Source organism: Botryllus schlosseri, chromosome 5, assembly GCF_051294905.1.
Source record: "Botryllus schlosseri isolate E-star chromosome 5, Bs_hap1, whole genome shotgun sequence".
Taxonomy (NCBI): domain Eukaryota; kingdom Metazoa; phylum Chordata; class Ascidiacea; order Stolidobranchia; family Styelidae; genus Botryllus; species Botryllus schlosseri.
This window is the reverse complement of record NC_137240.1, coordinates 20,164,583-20,187,264: the sequence shown is the minus strand read 5'-3', so window position 1 is coordinate 20,187,264 and position 22,682 is coordinate 20,164,583. Positions and strand designations below refer to the sequence as shown.

Below are 22,682 nucleotides of genomic sequence, written 5' to 3'. Positions count from 1 at the left end.
CGCTACTGTATATTTCGGCCGCTGAATCAGAAACTAATACAGGGAAAATTCTCCACTCAAGGATTTCAAATTTTACAAGCCGTGATACATACCATCCTTGTTCAACCAGGCGTATCCATTCCGCAACATGCTCGCGCCATATCAGAAGATCATCGATCCATGCAGACTCCATAATAGCCATGTTATCGTACGATTGTGTAGTCGATACGGGCTGGGATAAACCTATAAATATATCATTGTTTTGTCCCAGTTACATTTTGTAGCAACTTGAAATATATATTCTAGTAAAGGTGAAGGTTGATTGCATTGATGTTGATTCTTAATCAAACGCTTAAAGGTGCATCATGCAATAGACCAGTGGCTTCATGTTACACTGATTTCGTTAGGAGGTATTCATCAATACAAACTATCAAAGACAAAATCTAATCAAGACTGAACGTGATAAGAGACACAATTCCTCGTAGCATTGAGATATCCCTGCGTTCAACTAGGGTAACTAAGCTGCAGCAGATACGTTGTAGGGAAACAAAGCAACAAGTGACGCCAAAGACATTGCGAAAATTTAGAACCATTCGGTACTGGGTCGAAAACTCTTGGGAATAATCTGAGCTGCGGTTCTAGAAATTTGCTATTAGGTGGAGCCACACGCACAATATTCATGCAGTCGCATAAGTCTTAGGCCAGTGGTTCTCAACCGGGGGTCCGCGAAGCATTTTCAGGGGGTCCGCGAGACCTCTAAATTTGCAAAATGATTGGAAACGAATTTGTAACGTTTTTAAACTAGGGAAATCACAAGCAGTTTCGCTTGAACTGCTAATGCTTCAGTAAGCACATCAACAGAATGGCCGTATGGGATTAAATATCCTTCTTTGTAGACCAAAGGTGTCAAACTCAAATTACGTCGCGGGTCGGATTCAAACATTCCAAATGCTCGCGGGCCGCACGGTTTGCTTTTCACTTGAACACCTTATTGCCAAGCATATATAGATTATAGTATATTACAATTGTATCACGGATCATAGGGGCTTCATTCAAACAAGTAGCAACACCTTTATTCGCGAACAATGGAATTGACGATGATGATTGGCTGGTTGAATACACTTATAAACCGCTGCTAAAACAATGGCGGTAACGACGATACAAGTTCACTTATTTCTATGCTCCCTTTGCTTTAAAGGTAGGCCACACGGTACCGAAATTCGCTAGCGACTTCGTTTCTTTCTTTGCTCCACTCCTTCGCTAGCTAGCGCTAGCGAGGTCACTAGCGAGCTCGCTAATGAAGACGCTACCGATGCGTTCCAATCGCGAGCTCGCTAGTGAATCTTTCCGCACGAGAGAATATTCGTCACAGCCGAGAAAAATTGATTTGTCAAATTGCAATCAGTTGTTCGCAGTTCTCCACCGGGTACGGACCTATTGAGGCCTGATGCGGTTTTGCGGTAGGAACTAACGTAATAATGTAAGTAATAACTTTTCGGAGAAGGTATATATTGGCTCTGTAAGCGCAAATTTTCTGTAGAGTTCAGCTGTACCACTCGATCTTCGTCTCATAGCGCACGAGGATTCATCATCAGTAATTTATCACCTTTACTACGGTATACTTGTTTGCAGATGAGCTTGAGTATGGTGAACGTCGAAAATCTAATTGAAGGGGTTAGATATAGGCCTATTCTATATGATAAGTCGCACCCGGAGTATTACCATAATATAAAAAAGAAAAGAACGTGGCGAGAAGTGTCAGAAGCTCTTGGATGCCCAGGTACATCGTGTATACTAGTGAATTTCTGCGATCAGGAGCTTATATAGAATATTTCAGGTGAAAATCTCACCGTCATGTGGAAAAAGACCCGAGACAGATACGTAAAAGAGAAAAACAAATACATTCCATCAGGATCAGGTCATGAAGCAATATCACCTCGGTGGCAGTATATGGATATAATGAGTTTCTTAGATCCGTATCTTGAAACGAGACAGTAAGTTGTAGTTAATTTTATCCGGGATGGAGGAAAACAATTAATTTATTTGTTATGTTGATTAGTGTCAAAGGAAATGCTAAAAATGTTACATACCAACTTAGACCAACCAGATTTCACAGAAGATGATAATTTGACTCAGTGAATTGCAGGGAAACACGCCAAAATTGCATTTGTAGCTTAGTTTATCTTTATTCTCTGACAAAATGGTAAACTTCAGATTGATAACAATTTTCTCATGCTATGCAGGACATCATCGAACATGTCGGAGCATCCGTTGTCATCCTCATTACTAGATGACACGCCACCAATAACATCGGTGGCCACTCTTTCGGTTGAGAGTCCACCAATAACGCCAACGGCGACACCGGCTGTCAACGCACCATCACGTCGTGAGTGGAAATTTTACAAGAATTGTGCTTCAGTCTTTGGTTACCCTGCATATTTGCTACAGCAGTAAAGAGGCGGAGTTGCAAACGCAAAGCGCCAAGAGACGATGAAGATGTGCAGTCTGTACTCAAGGCATTGCAGCAAGGAAATCGAGGTACGCATGTGTCATGTAGTTGTATCTATGTTGTAGAGACGAATTTTGTGTTCGGAAAATGAATATGATATGCCAAAACTCAGACTCGTGTACCAGGCCAATGGTAGAAGAACCATGCAATGCTCACGCAGTCAAAAACGTATGTTCAAATGTACAACAATTAATTTGGTTTCCTTGATTTAAAAGCCGAATGTAACTCGATTAATTGCCATCATGCAACGTTAGACTGATCAACAACCACATAGACACCAACAAAAGTTTTGCACAATCATAGCAGCCAGTAACAAAGATGTTACAATTTACAGAACCATCTGCAGATGAGCTTTTTATGGCCAGCATGGGCAAGGAACTAGCCACCATCAAAGATGCTACTCGCCGCGCTGGCATCAAATTCCGAATACACCAGCTCATCCGAGATGGAATCATCGAGGAGGAAATGGAATGTTCAACCTCCGGTAACTCGTCTTTGAATATGTGCACTTTTGATAGGAGTAAAAACGGTATCCGGTCAATACCGAGAATGGACATTACTGAAAATGGAAACCACAGAGAATGGATATTACCAAGAATGCAATATATGCAATGCAGGCATGTTATGCATATGAACAGGTCATGTGTGTGCAATGACGGGGTGGCCACATTCGGTATCGATTCTGAGGTATAAATTCCTCGACAACGTCCGTCCCAGTAGGCTAGATTCTTGGCATTGGCAATTCTCTGTAATGTCCATTCTCGGTAATGTCCATTCTCAGTAATAGCATTCACGGTAATGTCCATCTTGCTAATAGCATTCTCGGCAATAGTATGGAACCAGTAGAATCATGTGCGGTGTGGAGCTATAGGTCCCGTAACCAAGGCATGTTTGTGTCCATATTTCAAAATGAGCAACAGAAAACAGAAAGTGTGCATGTTGTACTCCTGAAAGTTTAATTTCACCGCATTGAAAATACCTAATTTTTGATTATATGCACGGTGCTGTAATGGATATGATATCACTTTAGACCAAGGATTACCGCAGTGGCCTTGAGGCATGATCGCAATGATAAAGTTGTGGGGCGCTGTCCATCAAGGTAATATTTTATTCATCATTGATTAGCATGCTTTCCTCCAGCGCTCCTTTTCATGAATTTATATGGTATGTCCCCCTCCCATATTGTCGCAGTGGAATCAAAGTGACTTATGTCCTGTTTGAAACATTTTCAAATTTTTTCGCCCATTTTTTGGTCATGGTTATGCCTGTTTCACTAATTCAAAGCTAATCAGGGCCAATATATGGTTGAAAGAAGATGAAAACTTTATGTAAAGTCACTAACTGAGACGATATTGCAAGGACTGTATCGAACAGGTTCTACGCTTGTCGCACTGTTCAGATACATAACAATTCCGTTTACACGGGCGCTTGTGCTGAGTTGCTTTTTCGCTGTAAAACTTGTCCCTGAATTTTGAAGAACGACTTTACTTAGGCGGGTTCGTTCTTGTGCGAGCGGACATGCCGTAAAGTTTTGAGATAAGCTCGCACAGAGCGTGCGCCTTAACTAATTCATATTTGTATAACTTCATGCGGATGCGGGCGGTATTATCAAAAACGAATGCTCACATATCTGATGGTAATTTGTATGTCTGCATGCCTACTAATTTGTTGTAGTGAAGAACACCATGTGCTGCCGTATAATTATATTTCTAGATGCAGACATAATGAAAGAGAGGTAGGAGCATGATCAGCAACCATCGCGCAACGGAACATGCTAGGATTGAGTGGCATCACAAATCTAAGAAACCTACATTGCTGCAGACACCACATGAAGATGCAGGACTGAAACGTAGATTTGCTGCAGCCACCGCAAATCTGATGCAAGACTGACATTTGCTGCATAAGAAATGGTCTTGAGGACCTGGAGATCTTTCATTTTACCGGGTTTACACTTTGGTCTCTGAGCAACTTACTTCCAGTTATGCCCCGGATTGCACTGCGTAACTGGCTAATATGTAGCACATGTCTGATAAATATGTCAATATACAAAACAGCAGACGAATGTTGCAATGTGTTTATTAAATAGACGAGAAATGAGAAAGATGATAACAAGCTGTTGTCAAGTCTAATAGGTTGATGCCTCAGACTGAGTAGTTTTATGGCCAATCATGTAGTTTGAACTCAACCTCCTGCAAAGGAGAAATGGACTTTTCTCAATTCATCATCATCATCACAGGCATCACTGAAAATATCCCGAGTAGACCAACTTCGCTATCAAGAATGCACTTGAATCCTCAAGTTGAATCACGAAATTCGTTTTATCACCTCAATGTCAAGAAACTTAAAACTGGAAATGAAATCGAACTATATGCGCTCTTGCTGCCAAGAAACAGCCCCCTCAAGACTACTAAAGTATCTCACAAATTCTTCTCGTGTGGCTTTGGCTGCCGCAGCACTTCCTCTACCCGCTCTGTCCAGTGGCCGTAGAGACGATGACGGGCGCGCTTCATCCACTGCAGCATCATAATAATTTGAGTCACTCATAAGAAAATTATGGAGAACGGTACAGGCTTTAACCACTTCATCTACATGAACAGGCATAACAACCATTGGCCTCCGAAAGCAAGAGAAGCGAGAGGATAATATCCCAAATGCATTCTCCACAACAAGCCTAGCACGTGACAATCTGTAATTGAAAATACGACGTTCATCACTGCTCAGCGATCCGCCAGGAAATGGTCTCATGATGTGAGTGTTCAGAGGAAAGGCTTCATCCGCCACAAAAACGTAATGAGTTGGATTGTCAAATCCAGGTAGAGGAGACGCTGATGGCAAATCTAATTGGTTAGATGACAGACGTTTACCAAAAAGCGAGTTACTGAAACATTTACTATCATTCACTGCACCATATTGACCAACATCAACAGCAATAAAGCGCTTGTCAGCATCCACAACTGCCATCAAAACAACACTGAAAGTCTTCTTATAATTAAAAAATAGGGACCCTGACATTGCCGGTTTCTGAATCAAAACATGCTTGCCATCTATGCTGCCGACACAATTAGGATAATTCCACTTATCTTGAAATCGCTCAGCAATGCGCTTCCATTGGTCTTTTTTTGGCTCTGGCATGTACTCGGGTGCTAGGGCCTCCCAAATAGCAGCACACGTCTCTGGGACGATCTTTGCTACTGTTGACCTCCCACATCGATAAGAAAAGGCGATCGTACGATATGAATCACCAGTGCAAAGAAACCTATGTACAGAGCAATATGATGAATACCTTGAATAAGGTGCACTATAGGGTTGTTCAAAAAAAACTTTTTTTTCCAAATCTCACTCGCCTAGTGACTAAATCGTCAGGTTGTCCAAGAAAACGATGCACACCAAATTTGACTCAATTCCAACCAGTACAGGCCGTGCAATCTTGAATTGAAATTTTTAATGTATTATCAAAAATTAAAAAAAAAAATCTCAAATTTTTTTATCAACCCCATGAAATTGTTGAGCTGTCTTCAAAGACGATGCAAAACAAATTTGAGTCAATTCCGACTTGTAGAAGCGGAGTTATTTGCGTTTTTCGTTGATAATTGTCGGATTATCCTTGATCCGGGGATTATCAACGAAAAACTCAAATAGTTCCGCTTCTACTAGTCGGAATTGACTCAAATTTGTTTTGCATCGTCTTTGAAGACAGCTCAACAATTTCATGGGGTTGACAGAAAAATTTGAGAATTTTTTTTTTTAATTTTTATTAATAAATTAAAAATTTCAATTCAAGATTGCACGGCCTATACTGGTTGGAATTGAGTCAAATTTGGTGTGCATCGTTTTCTTGGACAACCTGACGATTTAGTCACTAGGCGAGTGAGATTTTGAAAAAAAAGTTTTTTTTGAACAACCCTAGTGCACTATTTGCTACTATTAATCAATTTGTCAAGTTGTTTGCTAGCATCAACATACACTAACTAACCACAACCTGACACCATCCTGCAAAATTAACTGCACCTAGTCATCTCTATTGTCTTATTTACCTCAGCGTGATAGCTAATCTTTCATTGGGTGGAATCGGCTTTCTCATGACTGTGGTCTGCTTGCTGATGAGCGGGCCGACCAACGACAGAAGCTCATCGAAGGTCTCCACATTCATTGCAAAATAATCTCGAAAGTATTCCTGTCTTTCGAATCTGAGTTCCCTCACCAAAGCATGAAACTCTCCTGTTTAATATTATGTTCCATAAGGTATGATACTCCCATACATATATCATAACACACATACCTAGGATCTCCCTTCTTTGCAGAATTGGATGCACCCACATGTGCCTAGTCCTCCGCCTGTGCTTCCTTTTTACTGCTAGCCAGAGCAATGCAATCTTCGCATTCCTGCTTTCAACGCCCAACGTGCCATCTGGCCGGCTAACATATCTCGTATGCCGTAGCTGTAGCATCTTTTCGAATGTGTTGTGAAGATGTATAAAACGCAGCGTTCGCGACGCTGAAGCTTTACGAAAGATCGCACATTTTCATTTTCGAGCTAGCGTACGCTGTAAATTGCGACCCCTGCCGGACGCACTCATGCTTCATCTATTTTTTCTCATTTCGCGATGACGTACACTCTCGTTTTAGTGAGAAAGTGAGATTGTCGCGAGTTGGGGTCGCGAGTGAATATTATACGTGTGGCCTACCTTTAAGTCGTAATCTGGCGTTGGCCGTGTGTATATGCGTTGTGAGGAATACAAGAGATTAAACTGTAAACGCGGACTTTTGAATTTGATGTATTCTTAATAAATTACGATTCAGGAATCTCTAGATTCTGGAAATCTTCTGAGTCAGAAATGATACAGCAGCGCGACCATGCACTGATATATGAATTATAGTTTTTGAGTAAATAATATATTATCCATGTAAACTTCATATAACGGTCCGGCATTGTCGTTTTCGCTTTTGTGAATAACTACTTTTAGGCACATTATTCCATAAAACTCAACTCAGTGTGCACTTTTTTGCCTTTTCGAAATTGGGTGTCAACGTCTCTGATTTGTTCCTATACTGCAGTTGTTCCCAACCTGTGGTACGCATACCACTTGTGGTACGCGAAGGTCTTCCAGGTGGTACGCGAGTAGATTCTGTTAATTTTTCGGCCGAAGAAAGGTAGTAGTTCAGGCGGGGTGGATTTTGAGTTTTCCGCATGAAACCGCCGTAGTCGTGGTAAAGTCGTCTTCACGGGTAAGGGCAATCCCACCACTGACGGCCTACGGCAATGGTTCTGAACCGTTGTGCTACGGCACGCCATTTACGTCTCGCAAGTGTGCCGCGAGTGATTTCTTCGTAATGTTGAAATTATGCGCAAATTAATTCTCTCTCCTTTGGGGTTGCCGTTCGCGTTTACAAATTTTAATTTCAAACATGGCAATCCACATTAGGATTGTTAGGTATCGTGCCAGCACTGCCGTTAAAATGTAGGCTTGTAGCACAATGTTGTGTTATTGTCGACGAATATGAGAATTGAGAAGTAAGATGGTTCATGTTATATCAGTTAACAAACCTCTTCGCCGCTGAGGTTACTATCTTGGTTTGTTGGAAGTATAGGCCTATAATTGAAATGCGGGTGGCTGCCAGTAGAACCAATGAGGTACGGCTATCCTCACGCGTGCTACACGATATGCGTGAAAATGAATTGTATAACCTGGTATAGTCTACTACACCTCTGCGCCTCCGTATTCGTTAGCAGCGATCGTGCTTGACCTTATCGACCTAACGCGGCAGTGGCAGTATTTATAGTCAAACATATCTTTTGAAATCGTATTTAAGGGCAGTCGAAAGTTTCTGAGAAATCTTATATCAAAATCACCGCGTTTAATTACGGCTTGCAACGGAATATATGTTTACGCCTTAACGAGCTAGGTTAGACTGGACATTGGACAATGTATTCTGAAGGCGTCAGACTATTGCTACATTGCTGGTGATCAGAGTGAAAAAACGAATTCTTCACTTGGTACAGATATTGAAGTCCTGACATTTCTGCATGCGAACTTGCACAAGCTTGCTTAAGCAAAACGTGCCTTATTGGACTCTGCTTTTCGTAATCTTCCGGACAACTTTCACACTCGGCTCACCTTCGCTCTGGGATTTTCATACAATGCAATCGCATTGAGGCTAGCCATGAAGAGCCCAGCGCAGATAAACTACCGACACATAGTAGATAAACAGAACCGAGATTTTAACTCACTTTCATTGGTGTCGTGACAAGGGCGTCTTAACCAACTGCCGCACTCGCTTCCCCGTACGTGACCTTATCGTTGCCAACAGGGCATGGTATGGTATGGTATGGAACGAGAATTTTCCTTACTCCATACTTGCCTTACTCTCTCCATACCATACTTGCAATTTTCCATACCATACCAACATTGTTCCATACCATACTTGATAGATATTCCATACTTTCAAATACTTCAATATCATAAGTATAGTACCTTTTATAGCACCTATATTATTGATATTTCGGATGTCATTGTTGCTTAAACTAGCCATGATGCGAATTTAATTCCTGGTAATAGTTTTACAGAGTCTGTTTTGGTGAGGTTTAGTTCACGATGGTGAGGTGCCGTGTACGTCTACTCTACAGCTTCCGCGAGAAAAATGAGATAGTCAGCTGATTGTTATCTAGGACCGTCCATAAAAGGGAGTGGCAACATACGACCCGCGGGCCGGATGCGGCCCCCAACAAGATTTTGTCGGACCCGCGGACAATTTCCCGTCCTACATGATAATGTGGCCCGCGGCCCCAGTCTGCCGAGATTCCCCACTACTTGCCTAAACGTCAAATTTTAGTGACTGTATGTTATTGTATAGGTGTGCGCACTGCGCAGCGTGCGAGAGTGGAGCTTACGCGTAAGTTCGTCGAAGCGAGAAGACTTGCATTATCGGCATTTACGATGCACTCAACCCTAATGAATTGATATCTTGGTAAATTTTGGGTGCCGGGCTTATCAAACGTTTGAAATCTTAATAAAGGATTGCACCGGGAGTTAGTTGATCAGAGAGAAGCAGACATTGCGGCGCCTGTACGACAATGCTGTTCTCAAATCTATCTTATATTGTCATTATCGGCGAGAAATGGCTTTGAAGTGACATTGCAGTCGATAAAATACATTCATTAAATACAATTTATTCCTTGTATATATGGGCGAATAATTTATCCATTCAGAAATCCGGCCCACCAAGTTCCTAATTTTCCTATATCCGGCCCGCCAACTGAAGAAGTTACCCGCCCCTGCTTCACAAGAATATCATCACATTTCCGGTACATTGGCATGAGGCACATGCAAGTTTGAAGTAACTACTCGCACGATAATTTATAATATAGGCGCACCCATAAAATATCCCAGCTGCAGGCGATGAATACTGCAGCGATCTGCGTGATTATTAGTACTGTATTTGGTTGGGGTTAGCGTGGCGACAATTTCAAACTATATCTACCCCCTCCCTGGTCTATAATCCTAATGCGAGAGCGTTTGAAATATGACCATTATGATATCTCGGTATGTAAATAGTATATATGCGGACAATGTTTCAGAAGAAATGTAATTATCAATCACATTGAGCATTTAGTACGTTGCATCATGATTGCTTGTAAGCTGTCGTCACTCAAGGAATGAGGTAGTTGGAGTAGCCTACATTACCAATTATTGCGTCACATGATAGACTATGCTCGGAGACGGAGACTCAATAGAATATAGGATCAACATTACTGTTGTCATTATTACATCACTAAATCATGTCATTCCAAATGCTCCTAAGACCGTTGCACAAGCGTGTGGGCCTATTTGTTCCTACACAGCGTTAAATAGTTCACGTTCGCACATAACAAATACGATCGTATTCCGTAAACAGCGAACAACGTACGCTTCATGAAGCTTGCACAGATCACGATAAAATGTATAAAACATCAAAGTATGGAAGTATGGAAATGTCGTTCCATACCATAGAGCAGGGGCGGGCAACATACGGCCCGCGGGCCGGATCCGGCCCGCGGACAGTTTCCCGTCTTGGTTGATAATGTGGCCCGCCGGCTGGTGTCCGGTCAATACCGAGAAAACCATTACCGAGAAAGCCATTACCGACAATGGTCACCACCGAGAATGGACACCACCGAGAACAACCATTGCCGAGAACAACCATTGCATTAACGGCATTTACGGTTCTATACGGTTCCGTTTGTGCAAGTCTTCTCGATTCTATATTTACTTACGCGTATGCTCTACTCTCGCACGCTGCGTACACACGCACGCTAATAATAACATACAGTCACTAAAATGTGACGTCGGAAGCCAGTAGTGGGGAATCCCGGCAGACTAGGACCGCGGGAGCTCTATACCAATACCGAGAAAACCATTACCGAGAATGGACATTACCAAGAATGCGTGCGTAAGTTCGTAGAAGCGAGAAGACATGCATTATCGGCATTTACGATGTAGGCCCTACTCAACCCTAATGAATTGATATATTGGTAAATTCGGGGTACCAGGCTTATCTAACGCCTTGAAATCTTAATTAAGGATTGCACCATGTGTTGATTGATCAGGGAGAAGCAGACAAGGCGGCGCCTGTATGACAATGTTGTTCTGAAATCCACATTGCCTTCGTCATTATCAGCGAGGAATGACTTTGAAATGACATTGCTATCGTTGGAATAAATTGCACACGTGCGATTTATTCCTTAAATATGCGGATAAATGGGCGAAACATGTATCGATTCAGCTATATCCGGCCCGCCAAGTACTTAATTTTCCTACATCCGGCCCGCCGACCTGAGAAGTTGCCCGCCCCTGCCATAGAGAGTAAAATCTTCCATTCCATACCATACTTGCATTATTCCATATTCCATACCAAAATATCGATCCATACCGAACCATACTTCCATACCATAACATACCATGCCCTGGTTGCCAGCATTGGTTAATATCAATAAATGTTGACTGGTTGAATTGCAATCGGTCAGTTGAAACTGAGTGACAAAAGTAAAATGAATGTAGGTCTCACAACTGTGCTTGATTGAATACAAGGTATTTTTATCCTGCAGGTGCTTGCAAAGCGACGGATTTACCTAGTAGGTTAGTCGTCTATGCAATTCAAATTCTTGTACCAACAATGAGGATGTCACGGACAGGAAAGCACAGATGGAGAACGATGGTTACTATTCTGCCACCAGCAGTTAAATGGTGTAGAATTCACCACAATTTCCTCTCACAGGTGACACTTCAAGTGCATGAGATATGCCAGATGCTATGGTTGAAGACTTATCAATAAAATATTTAATGGCTGATTTGTCTCATGGAATGCATGCAATGTCGCAATACAGCATGCAACGCATTTGATGCAAGCGGATGTGCACGGCACGTGCGAATCGCTGCGGTCGTTGCGTGCTGCAATCCGAGCCTTATTCTCGAAAGCTCAAGACACGTAAACAATACCTCAACGCCGTCATATCCTTACTGTCGGATCGGGATTTGCCTATAGCGTATAAATTCCGGGCACCGGGTTGTGATGGTATTATCCATAGTGACAATGACGTGATCTCATAGAACAAATATTTTACCCCGCCCGCGGCACTATCACTTCGTGTGATAGTGATCCATGCAGATGTTAGTGCATACGTGTATAATTTAGCATACTTGACTTAGATCGATTTTATGTTCCGCGTATTTTTAGGCTAGTAGTACAACATGACGCGACTTTGCTTAATTGATTGATGCAAGGAATCTAATTTTGCAAAGTACTTGATTAGGTTTCCTTACTTTCACTCATTGTTGTGGACTAAATACATTTCTTCTTTGACTGTTTTTTATTGGGAAATCATACTTGCTTTTACACTTTCGCTTTTGACAATTAAAGACTAGTTGTGATGTATTTGCATCACTTTCATGATTGAAGTAAGAACTCTGTAAAACAGCCCATGGCATATGCTATGTTGGAGGAGAGTCATATATATATCTATGTTTATTGTGTTTGCTGGGTAGTCTATATCAGTGGTTCTCAACCTTTTTCACCTCGCGGACCGGTCAAAATTCAAAAAATATTTGGCGGACCGGTGGACCTTAAAAATTGAAATCAACCAAAAATGTAATGTATGAAACCGTTTTTTTTAAGGTATGGTACTACAGCGTGACATTTTAACGGTTTTCACCACGATAGTATTCATGATTTTACGGTAGTTATAGTCTGCTGAGTCGAGGTAAAACCTTTTGGCCCAGATAAACGTGCAATCGCCGAGAGTCGATTACAGTCTTTCGCGATGAAGATCGTGGATTAACCGACTGCGCCAACTCGAATATTTTTCTTTTCGACAATATCTAGAGAAGAAGCGTTTCGAAGAAGGCCCAAGCCAGTGTTGGGATGACTCGAGTTATGACTTGACTCAACTGGAGTCAACTTTTGCAGATTACTTATTGACTTGACTCGAGTCACCTGGGGAAAAAACGACTTGACTTGACTCGGAGTATCAAAAACGTGGATTTACTCGTGATTCGAAGCAACATATATATTCGATTCAATTTAAAGTCATCCCATAATCGGTGTCGACTAACTGGCTGTACGTGTGCTATCGACACGATGATATGATATGTGAGCAACCAGTCATTCAACGATTGCGCAACCTGGTTTTACTGAGCCTCCGTTGGCAAGTCAAAAATAACTTGACCGCAAACTTGGTGATTAGAGCTTACTTCAGGGGTGGGCAAAGTACGGCCCGCGGGCCGCATGCGGCCCTCCACGCCGTTGTGTGCGGCCCGCGAGAGTCTAAAGAAAGTTGTTAAAAAATATTGATAAAATGCGTACTAAAAATCGAATTGGCGGGGACTTGATTAAACTTTTTCTTACATATTTCACCACGATAATTCTAAGGCAGTTGTTCCCAAACTGGTGGGGTGCACCCACCTTGGGGGCGTGAAAGCATCTGAAGGGAGGCGCGAAGCTGAGCTCAACTGAAAAAAATTCGCGCTCCGCGCGATTTACACCCCGTTCATAATTATTGTTCTGTATTTAGTCTGAATTTCATATTTAACAATCTCTCATCCACATCCGTAACCTTCCGTGCCATCAAACTATTCGTTAGGCTTGCTTTGCGTTTGGTGATATGACGATAAGAGGGGCGCCAAATCTTTTACCATCACAAGGTGGGGGCGTGTCTTAAAAACGTTGAGAACCACTGTACTAAGGAAAATACTTCCTATATTATTATTTTTTATGTTTAATTTCTGGCGCGATAGCCTGATCTCAAGGCCAGCGCAGTTTGAAAAATCACGGGTGTGATTTCAGATTGGCCACTCCAGTTTTAAATATTTCAGTGATGTGCTTATAAAAAACGATTCGCGCGTGTTTTAGGTAGATTCGTTCTCTATATGCGTAGAATTAGGCTATTTATATGGTTATGATGCTGTCAGCATTGTGTGTCCATGAGCTGAACCAAAAGTGGAATTGGTAAATCTATGTGCACGTCGCTACTCACAGGTTTAAATTTCAATCGTGTTCTAAGAATCGGGACAACCGACTTTCATCTCTATAGTTTTGACAAATTTGAGGTCGACTATGAAATCTCGCCAATGTTTCTGAGGCGTGTACGATATCATCAAAGCAATATTTGGATTGTTTTAAATAAGCAATTAGCATATATGTTCTCTACATGTCCTCACTATATAATCAAATACCAATATTGCGTTTGAGTTTATAATCCCAATTTTACATAGTGCGGCCCGCGAAAGGATTCCGCTGTTGAATGCGGCCCGCAAGTTCAAAAGTTTGCCCATCCCTGGCTTACATTTTCATAGACTAGTAGTATTCTATATGCAGCATTGTCTTTTGCATAATTTAAATGGGACTGATATATTAGTTTATACATTTGTATTACTCGTCAATAAGTAGTACAGGCTTCAATTGTATTGTATGGGTATATAGGTAGGTTATGCATTGAATCATATCAATTTGTTTAACTTCTGAGATTTCATATTCTGTCATCTATTTGGCGGACAGTTATCGATGTGGCCTAGTTCTACGTATATGTGAGCCATACAATGCCTTGTTGAATGTATAATTACCTCGATATTCGTTACTGGATTCATAAGTCATCGTAAATCAATCTGTACTTCAATCATCTTGCAAAATGCAATGGATAGAATCATGCCTCGAAATTCGAAAATTCCACATCGGTTTGTGACTTTACTCGTCGGCTTGACTCGAGTCGCCTCCAAAAATTGAGTGACTTGACTTGACTCGAGTCAGAATAGGCAATGACTTGATTTGACTTCTGACTCGAAGGTATAGCGACTTGATCCAAACACTGGACCAAGCACCTCGTCGCGCTACTTTGCTCATTTCCCACTGCCACCAGACGTAGCCTACTATTAATGCAATACGCCGCACGAAAAACCTGTCAACAGCGATACGAGTTTATCCACAAAATGAATGAATCGAAAACGAAGTGTTGTTTTGCAAACTGCGCGGTTTTGCGAGTCAGCTCGTACTTGTCGTTTGAACTTAAAGTTAAATCGAACAGGCCTAATGTTGCATCATGATGTTCTGAATATGTTGATGTTGATGTTTTATTTATTCCATCAATTGGCAGGCATTCAACATTTTGCATCTTGAAATTAGGGTGTAAAATGTTAAAATACCTGGCGGACCGGCAGAAAAGTCGTCGCGGACCGGCGGTTGAGAACCACTGGTCTATATGACTATAGCTATTTATTGAATTGGCATTTTTCGATCTAATCCCTGGGAATATTTCATAAGTGTTGTGTTGTTAGATACGCATGACGAATAAACAGTTCACAAATATTCTCTATATTGACTTATCCGATTGTGTAAAGTGGGTATTATATAGTTCGAAACACGTCTTCCGAAGCGAAGCAGCGTCGTTACATACGGGTGATTTAAATGTATAGGCCAGGGTTCCCAGCCCTTTCTTGGTCGTGGCCAATTTTCCGGTTTGAAAATGTGCTGTGGCTTACCTCTTAGCTTGGAGTCATAATCCTGTTCAATGCGTGGTAATCGACGGCGCCGATATGCCTATTCCTGTAGAACAGTGGTTCCCAACCTTTTTCCACCAACGTACCATCTTGAGGTTTTATGCAGTGCTCGCGTACCACAAAGGAAGTTACGCGCGTTGCCACCATTTATGACGTCATAATGACGTATTTGACCTATGCGAGATGTAATAACAAATTCTATTGAACTAGGCCAGGGATGTCAAATATACGGTCCGTGGGCCGGATCCGACCCGCCAGACGATTTTATCCGGCACGCATAAAAATTCTGTGTACATTGAAAAAATATTATATTATCCATCACATCCACAGTAATAAACCAAATATCAACGTCCGCGTTGACAGTTAAATATCTTGTATTCATCGCAACGCATACGTAGGGCTACCGCCAGATTATGACTAAAGCAGGGGTGGCCAACCTTTTTGCCATTCACGGCCGCATTTCGTCTACTCTTGTAGCCTACGGCCGCATTCTAGGGCATAGTCGTAATGAACGAGCTGCTGGACGCCAAATACCCAGGTTAAAGTGTCTATGTCCATTTCTGGTGAACTCCGGACTAATTTATTTAATGATAGACTTACTATGCGCATCAAAATCGCGAGTGAAGGATGGAAGTGCTCATAGTCGCGCGAAGCGCTAAAAAAATTCAGATTCACCAGTGAATTTCGTCATATTAGTAGTTCTACATATTACCCTCAAACATTTATCCTTTCTCATCCCGTGTGATCATATTCACAGGTATAGAGTTGATGTAGGGGTGTTTTCAAAAATTTAAAGTAAGTTATAAATTATGATGCATCTTCGGGTGGGCCAATTGGTATTAGTCACTTTGTAGCATGCTGTTATTTCTTGACCTCCCATCAGAATTTTTAGTATGGTGAGGAGCAAACGATTCTGAGCTGATATTTCCATGTGAGTCGCATCATTTTCCACTGACGCATCTGTATTGTGGGGCTCTGATTGCAAAGGGTGCTACTATATTGAAATCGAAAATGTAATCGCATTGAATCGCGCGCAGCGCGAAGAAAATTTCATGATTAATTAAAATCTTTCAAGAAATCGGGAGTCAATTCGTAAATTCGAATTGCAAGTCGACGGCCGCCAACACATACTAATTGAATTGCGTGTCTAGGGCCACACAAATTCCTTCTTACGGCCTCAGGTTGGCCACACCTGGACTGAAGCAAAGGGAACACTTAAATATGTGTACTTGTATCGCCGGTAATGTTATTGGTTTAGCGGTTCTTAACTGTATTCAACCGGACAAACATCGTATTTTCGCATTGTTCGTAAATAATGGTGTTGCGACTCGCTAGAATGAAACCCCTACGACCCGTGTATTATCTATATATGCTTGATAATAAAGTATTCGAGCGAAAAACAATGGCACGAGGCAATATTTTGGATTCCGTTGACTGGTACGGCCCGCGAGCGATTTCATGACTTCGATCCGGCCCGCGAGGCAATTTGAGTTTGACACCCCTGAACTAGGCAATATCAGCCAGGGTTGATGGGATGTATGGAATTGTATTTTTTCACCACTAGTCACAGGAAAAACAGCGTAATGAAATAACAATAACACTCAACAAAAGTCAATTTATTTAATGCGATGGCTACATTTGTTTATTTACCACTAGCTTGTCGATGCGTGGCATACGTTTGCTTACAGCGCATCGAAAGTCATGTATATGGGCGCAACAAGTCGGTTTCATCGCTTCGACTTGATAGTCATTAGGGATGAAAATCATTGCTCGCATTCCCACGTATAAGGGACAATTAGCAGCTGGGGGATAGCGTGAGACGACGGCTTCAAAAAACTCAAAATCTACCTCACCTGAACTAATAACTCACTTCGATCGAAAAAGACAGAATCTACTCGCGTACCACCTGGAAGACCTTCGCGTACCACTAGTGGTACGCGTACCACAGGTTGGGAACCACTGCTCTAGAATATGCGCATTGTTACTGAAGATATTTAAATGTAGACCCGCGCGAATCGGGACAAAAATTTTCAAGTCTAATAAATACCCTCCAACAAACGACCAACGAAATCATCTTGGGCCCCTTTGAGGTCCTGTAATCCGGGGTTTGGGTACAACAGTTACGGCCTTAGTAGATCCTAAGCTGAAACTTTGGTGTATATCATGATCGTCCGCTGCTCCATTTGCAACGCCAAACACAATGATCAAATTCACGCAACCACTGTGTAATTGGGATTTTAGTTCCACTATTGTGGGGAATAATACAATCATTCTGGGTCAGCTTCAAACAATTCATTTGTGAATGGGGTACTATACAGAGAAGTGGAGAAATATTTTTTTTAGTATGCATGCAATAACACATCTTTCACCAAACCAACTGAAGTTGCGATGTCAGAATATCCAATCCAATGATACAATCAATTCATGTGACTCTTATATTATGTACAATGATATAGGCGGACATTTTAAACCGAATCCAAAGATTAATGCGCTCCGCTAAATCCTCATTCCATTACGATTCATTGCGGTGGTGCTGTATACCTCCGCCAGAAGTTGCTAATAATTTACAATTGTGGCTATTTTTATCTTACAATAATACGATGTCGCTATTTATCGTAAATCTATGAATCAATACCACTTCATTCCTTTTTTTTCGCACCCCATTCAACGGCATATATGACATATGCCCCCGCCCCCGCCGGAATACTTGGTTACTTCAGTATTACCTTCCAGTTATAATATACTCGGAATTATTTAGTTGCTGTTAGCCGTAGGTTGCCATAGCCAGTGGAAATAGCCGCCGTTTCTCCCTCCCGTTTGCGACGTGTACATGTTGACTCCATACGTGCCACTACGTGTCATCAGAGTCAGATGAAAAGCTTTACTTAGCCAAAACCTACGTATAATTGGATAATATGAATATATTTTTTAGCGATTAACGTAACAAATATAACCAAACTTACATTAATTCTAAAATTTTCTAAATAGCTTTGTGGCCCACCTTAAATGCTCCTGTGGCCCACCCTTGGAGAACCCCTGGTATAGGCTATCCATTTGCACAGCTAGTTGGCTAGCCACCCTTTCATTCCCGTGAATGTAGTAATGACCACGTGCTGGGTGTTGTGATCTTGACGCAGAGACGTGTGTAATACTTATTAGCTTTTATGAATATATCCAGCGCAATTAGCTCTCGCTGTAGTTTGAAGCAATACCATGCTAGTTACGGGCACCACCTTAGTGATAGTAGGTAGGAGGGAGCATACATGCTCGTTTGTGAAAGGAATGGGGGGTGTTCGCTTACGAGATAGTGTTCCAGCAATTACAGTATCTAGCTAAACCAATATCGATTCTTTAGTCCAAGGGAGGCCAATATATTGTAGTAGAAAGAAAAGTATGCGGCCGACCGTCCGTTCCCGTCAATATACAAATTTAATTTACGATTTGACTATCTAATTAATGAGAGGTTTGGATTATTCTTGAGATTTTCTACGCGCCATGCACAGTTCAATGCAAGTTGATATTCCATTTTAATATAGTAGTATCCTTTGTAATCTGAGCCCCACAGTACAGATGCGAACAGTAGAGAAGAGTGATGCGCCTCAAAAAGAAATACTAAGTTGTAACCGTGTTCTCCGCATCACGAAGGTGAATTGTTTGGGCGAATAGAATATCTTTCCACTATACCGACAATCCTGATGGTATGTCGTCAAGAAATAATAACATGCAACAAAGGGGACTAATAACAATTGACCCGCCCAAAGAAGCAGCACAGTATTATTTACTTCCATACATTTTTGAAGATACCCCCTGCATCAACACTACCGGGGTATCTGATAACATGGGCTGAGAAATGATAAACAGTTGGTAGTAATTTGTGAAACTATACTATAATATTAATGATGAAATTCACTCATGAATAAGAAGAATTTACGCGTTTCGCGCGACCTCAAGACGAATCCCTTTGGCCATTCAAAACATGACTATGACAACTCGCTATTTCGGTGCGCATAGTAAGCCTATATGAGTACATAGATTAGTCCGGAGTTCACCGGCAATGGATATGGACAGTTTAACGTGGATATTATTAACCTCCAGTTAGTTCATTACGTCTATGCACTGGAATGTGGCCGCAGGCTACATAACTAATCGAAATGCGGTCGTGAATAGCAAAAAGGTTAGCCACCCGTGCTTAATTGGCTGAAAATTGCTGCCTGGTATCATGCGAAGATCATGGTTCAAAATTGAGCGAAAGTGATGATCGTAATATATTTTGTGATATTTGTATTTATTCAATAACACATTGTTTCTTTCGTGGTAACTATGCCCGTCACCCATGTTAGAGTGCACTGCACAGCGTTGTACTGACGAATAGTTTTCAAAACGTTTTAGAGTTGGCGACCACTGGTTTAACTAGTCTTTTTTCTTGCGCTTATATATTGTCTTCCTTATTATCTTTGCACACTCTGGTCTTCGAGAACTGGTCGAGCATGCTGCACTATATTGGATTACGAACCCTATTAGTTATGAGTCACACCCTTAAGTCTACATTGTTCTTCGATCCGGGTTGTTTGGCTGGATCAAGTGGAATACAAGACCCACGCTCAAGGCTTGACTAGTCCAAAATTAGGTTTCAGCTAGTCAGGCGGGATCCAACGCCCGAGAAATCGGCAATCAATAGTAGCCTATTGGAGTGTCGCATCCATACATTGGGAGTGTCAATACCAGAATACTGGTAGAATCAGTGTTTAATTCCACAGTCATCATCATTAACTATATATATTCATACTGTTCAGTTTTCTCTTGGGCATTTTAGGAGTTTCTTGAGATTATAACATGGATGGCCAACTTTTTGCTATTCACGGCCGCATTCTATAACTCATGTAGCCTATACGACCGCATTGCAGGGGATAGTATGAATGAACTAACTGGACGCCAACTAACCATGTTAAACCGTCCATGTCTATATCCTGTGAACTACGGATTAATCCATTTAATAACACCGGCTTACTATACGCACCGATATCACTAGTCGTCAATATTACTAGTATAGTTTCACAGATTAATATCAGACATTTATCATTTGTCAGCCCCTGTGATCAGTTTCACCGCAAGAGTTGATGAAAGGGGTGCTTTCGAAAATTTAGGGCAAGTTATAAATGATGATGGACCTTCGGGTGGGCCATTTGTTATTAGTCACTTTGTTGCATGCTGTTATTTGTTGACATCCCCTCAGGATTGTCGGTATAGTTACTATAGTGGAAAGATACTGGAATCGCCACATCGTATACCAGAAACAAGTCTCCTCCGTCGCATTGTATCGCGCGCGACGTGAAGAAAACTTCCAAATTAATTAAGATCTGTCAAAGATTCGAGATTCAATTCGTAAATTCAATTTACATGTCGACGGCCGCCAACACATACCAATTGAATTACGCGATGACGGCCTCAGATTAACCACCTCTGGTTTATAGCATAACTTAGAATTACGAGAATTTCCAAGAGAAAATATTAATAAGATTCTGTACCGCTGCGGATTGCGGTTTGAGCCCGACAATAGCGTAATAGGTTTGTTATTGAGATGATATAACCTTGGTCAAAAATATACGTATCACGCATTTGCATCTCACCAAAACGCAGTAGATACAGAACGCAGGTGATCCTTATTGCCATGTCCCTTCCGTTGAAAGACATATCCGTAAAAGTCCAGCCGGTAATATCGTTGCACTAATATTCCTGAATAAATAAGCCGTAATATCTGAATCAAGCAATTCTCTGTATCGAATGTGCAAGAGCCTGACGACAAACTGATGTTGATCACTGAATTTCGCTGCTAAATATAGCTTTGGCGATGTTTAGTCATTTTTTCCCTCGCAATTTTGATTGTCCAAGAAGTCATTGCTTGCATTCCTAAAATTATCTATACATTCTTCCGCAAGTGCAGCATTGCTCATCATTCAATTCCCAGTTTCCTTTGCCGCGAAAAAACTATGATTGATGCGAATTTATGACCGATTCCTGGAAGTGTTTTCTTGCTCTAGTGGAAACCCGTCAGGGGCTAGAATATGTTCCTTAGCTTACTCAGTTACTTAGTTTTTTTGACAAATATCGCTGGCTCGCAGTTTTCCTTACCGATAACTTCGTCTCATATCTCTGACTTTTGTGATTGTTTTTTACTAGCCAGTAATCCCTTCATCATTTTCACTAGGAATGACTGTACAGATACATATCAAGCGAATATACCTCTCTCATCTGCGGCACATACTGTTTAACTCCGGAAATAACAGCCCCGGAAGAGATTTCTACAGTTCAAGCAAATAGACTCCTTACAGGCGATAAAATTAATCACGTCATAGTATTTTATCATGATGAGAGGCGCTGCAGATTATGAATAATCGGTGGCAAAGATAAAGTTTTGAAAGTTAAAAATCACGTAACTAGAAAATATCATACTTGTACGAAAGCCTCGAAGGCCAACTGGTACAGAATGGGTAATTACATAACGTTGATATAGATCAGTGGTTCCTAATCTTTTTCTTAGCATGGGCCTCCAACGTTCTTGCGTAGAGGCGTGGACCCCTAATTGCGGAATGTCGGAGAGTTGATGACCAGGAAAATGTCATCACTTTTGCCCGGCCTGATTACCAGCGGGTGTGTAACTACACTGTTCATCAAGTTATTTGCTTCCGAAAAGAAAACAGTTACCTGTTTACCTATTATATAGTTCTGGATGCTGAATCCCAAAATGTCATTTAAAACTGCTGCGGTCTTGCCTTGACCGTCAAGGCGTAATCGTATATTCCCTTGCAAGTCCTCGTAGAGATTGCGGGCAAAGCGACGGAAAATATTGATTTTATATAGAATTATCTGCATTTGATCGTTTCAATCGTAGATTTGGAGAAGTTTAAATAGTCAGCATGTACTTTTGCATTTTGGGCTGGGTCGTCGGAAATGCAGGGATAGAATTATCAACAGGGGTTCTTAAAGTATGGGACGCGACCGCACTGTAGCGATCTTTATTATGCATGTAATATTTGGCTAATTTCCCGTAACCAACACATTTCTTCGCACTCGCGCGATCTCGGTTGTATACTTCGTTTGTACCCGTAATCATTCATTGTCTTATGTGGCATCACCGATAAGCCGAAAACGCAAAATTGGTTACGATAATATGG

General features: G+C 41.5%; 2 protein-coding genes across 2 annotated transcripts in view; one reads left to right on the top strand and one right to left on the bottom strand.

The window, feature by feature from the left end:
- Positions 1–22,682, bottom strand: part of LOC145439845 (microfibril-associated glycoprotein 4-like) — a 532,879-nt gene that overhangs the window by 316,771 nt on the left and 193,426 nt on the right. The window lies entirely within an intron of this gene.
- Positions 1,537–4,573, top strand: LOC145439349 (uncharacterized). The gene is made up of 6 exons (XM_080316850.1): positions 1,537–1,759; positions 1,817–1,973; positions 2,223–2,365; positions 2,428–2,517; positions 2,823–2,972; positions 3,519–4,573. Exons 1-6 carry the CDS (start codon positions 1,612–1,614, stop codon positions 3,542–3,544), a joined length of 714 nt encoding a protein of 237 aa, XP_080172976.1. The 5' UTR covers positions 1,537–1,611; the 3' UTR covers positions 3,545–4,573.

What these genes read in the sequence shown, in the direction of transcription:
- LOC145439349 (XM_080316850.1), top strand. Translation starts at nt 1,612, where the DNA reads ATGAGCTTGAGTATGGTGAACGTCGAAAATCTAATTGAAGGGGTTAGA. An exon ending in TGTCAACGCACCATCACGTC is followed by an intron (nt 2,366 to 2,427) that starts GTGAGTGGAAAT and finishes TATTTGCTACAG; the next exon opens with CAGTAAAGAGGCGGAGTTGC. An exon ending in AATGGAATGTTCAACCTCCG is followed by an intron (nt 2,973 to 3,518) that starts GTAACTCGTCTT and finishes ATATCACTTTAG; the next exon opens with ACCAAGGATTACCGCAGTGG.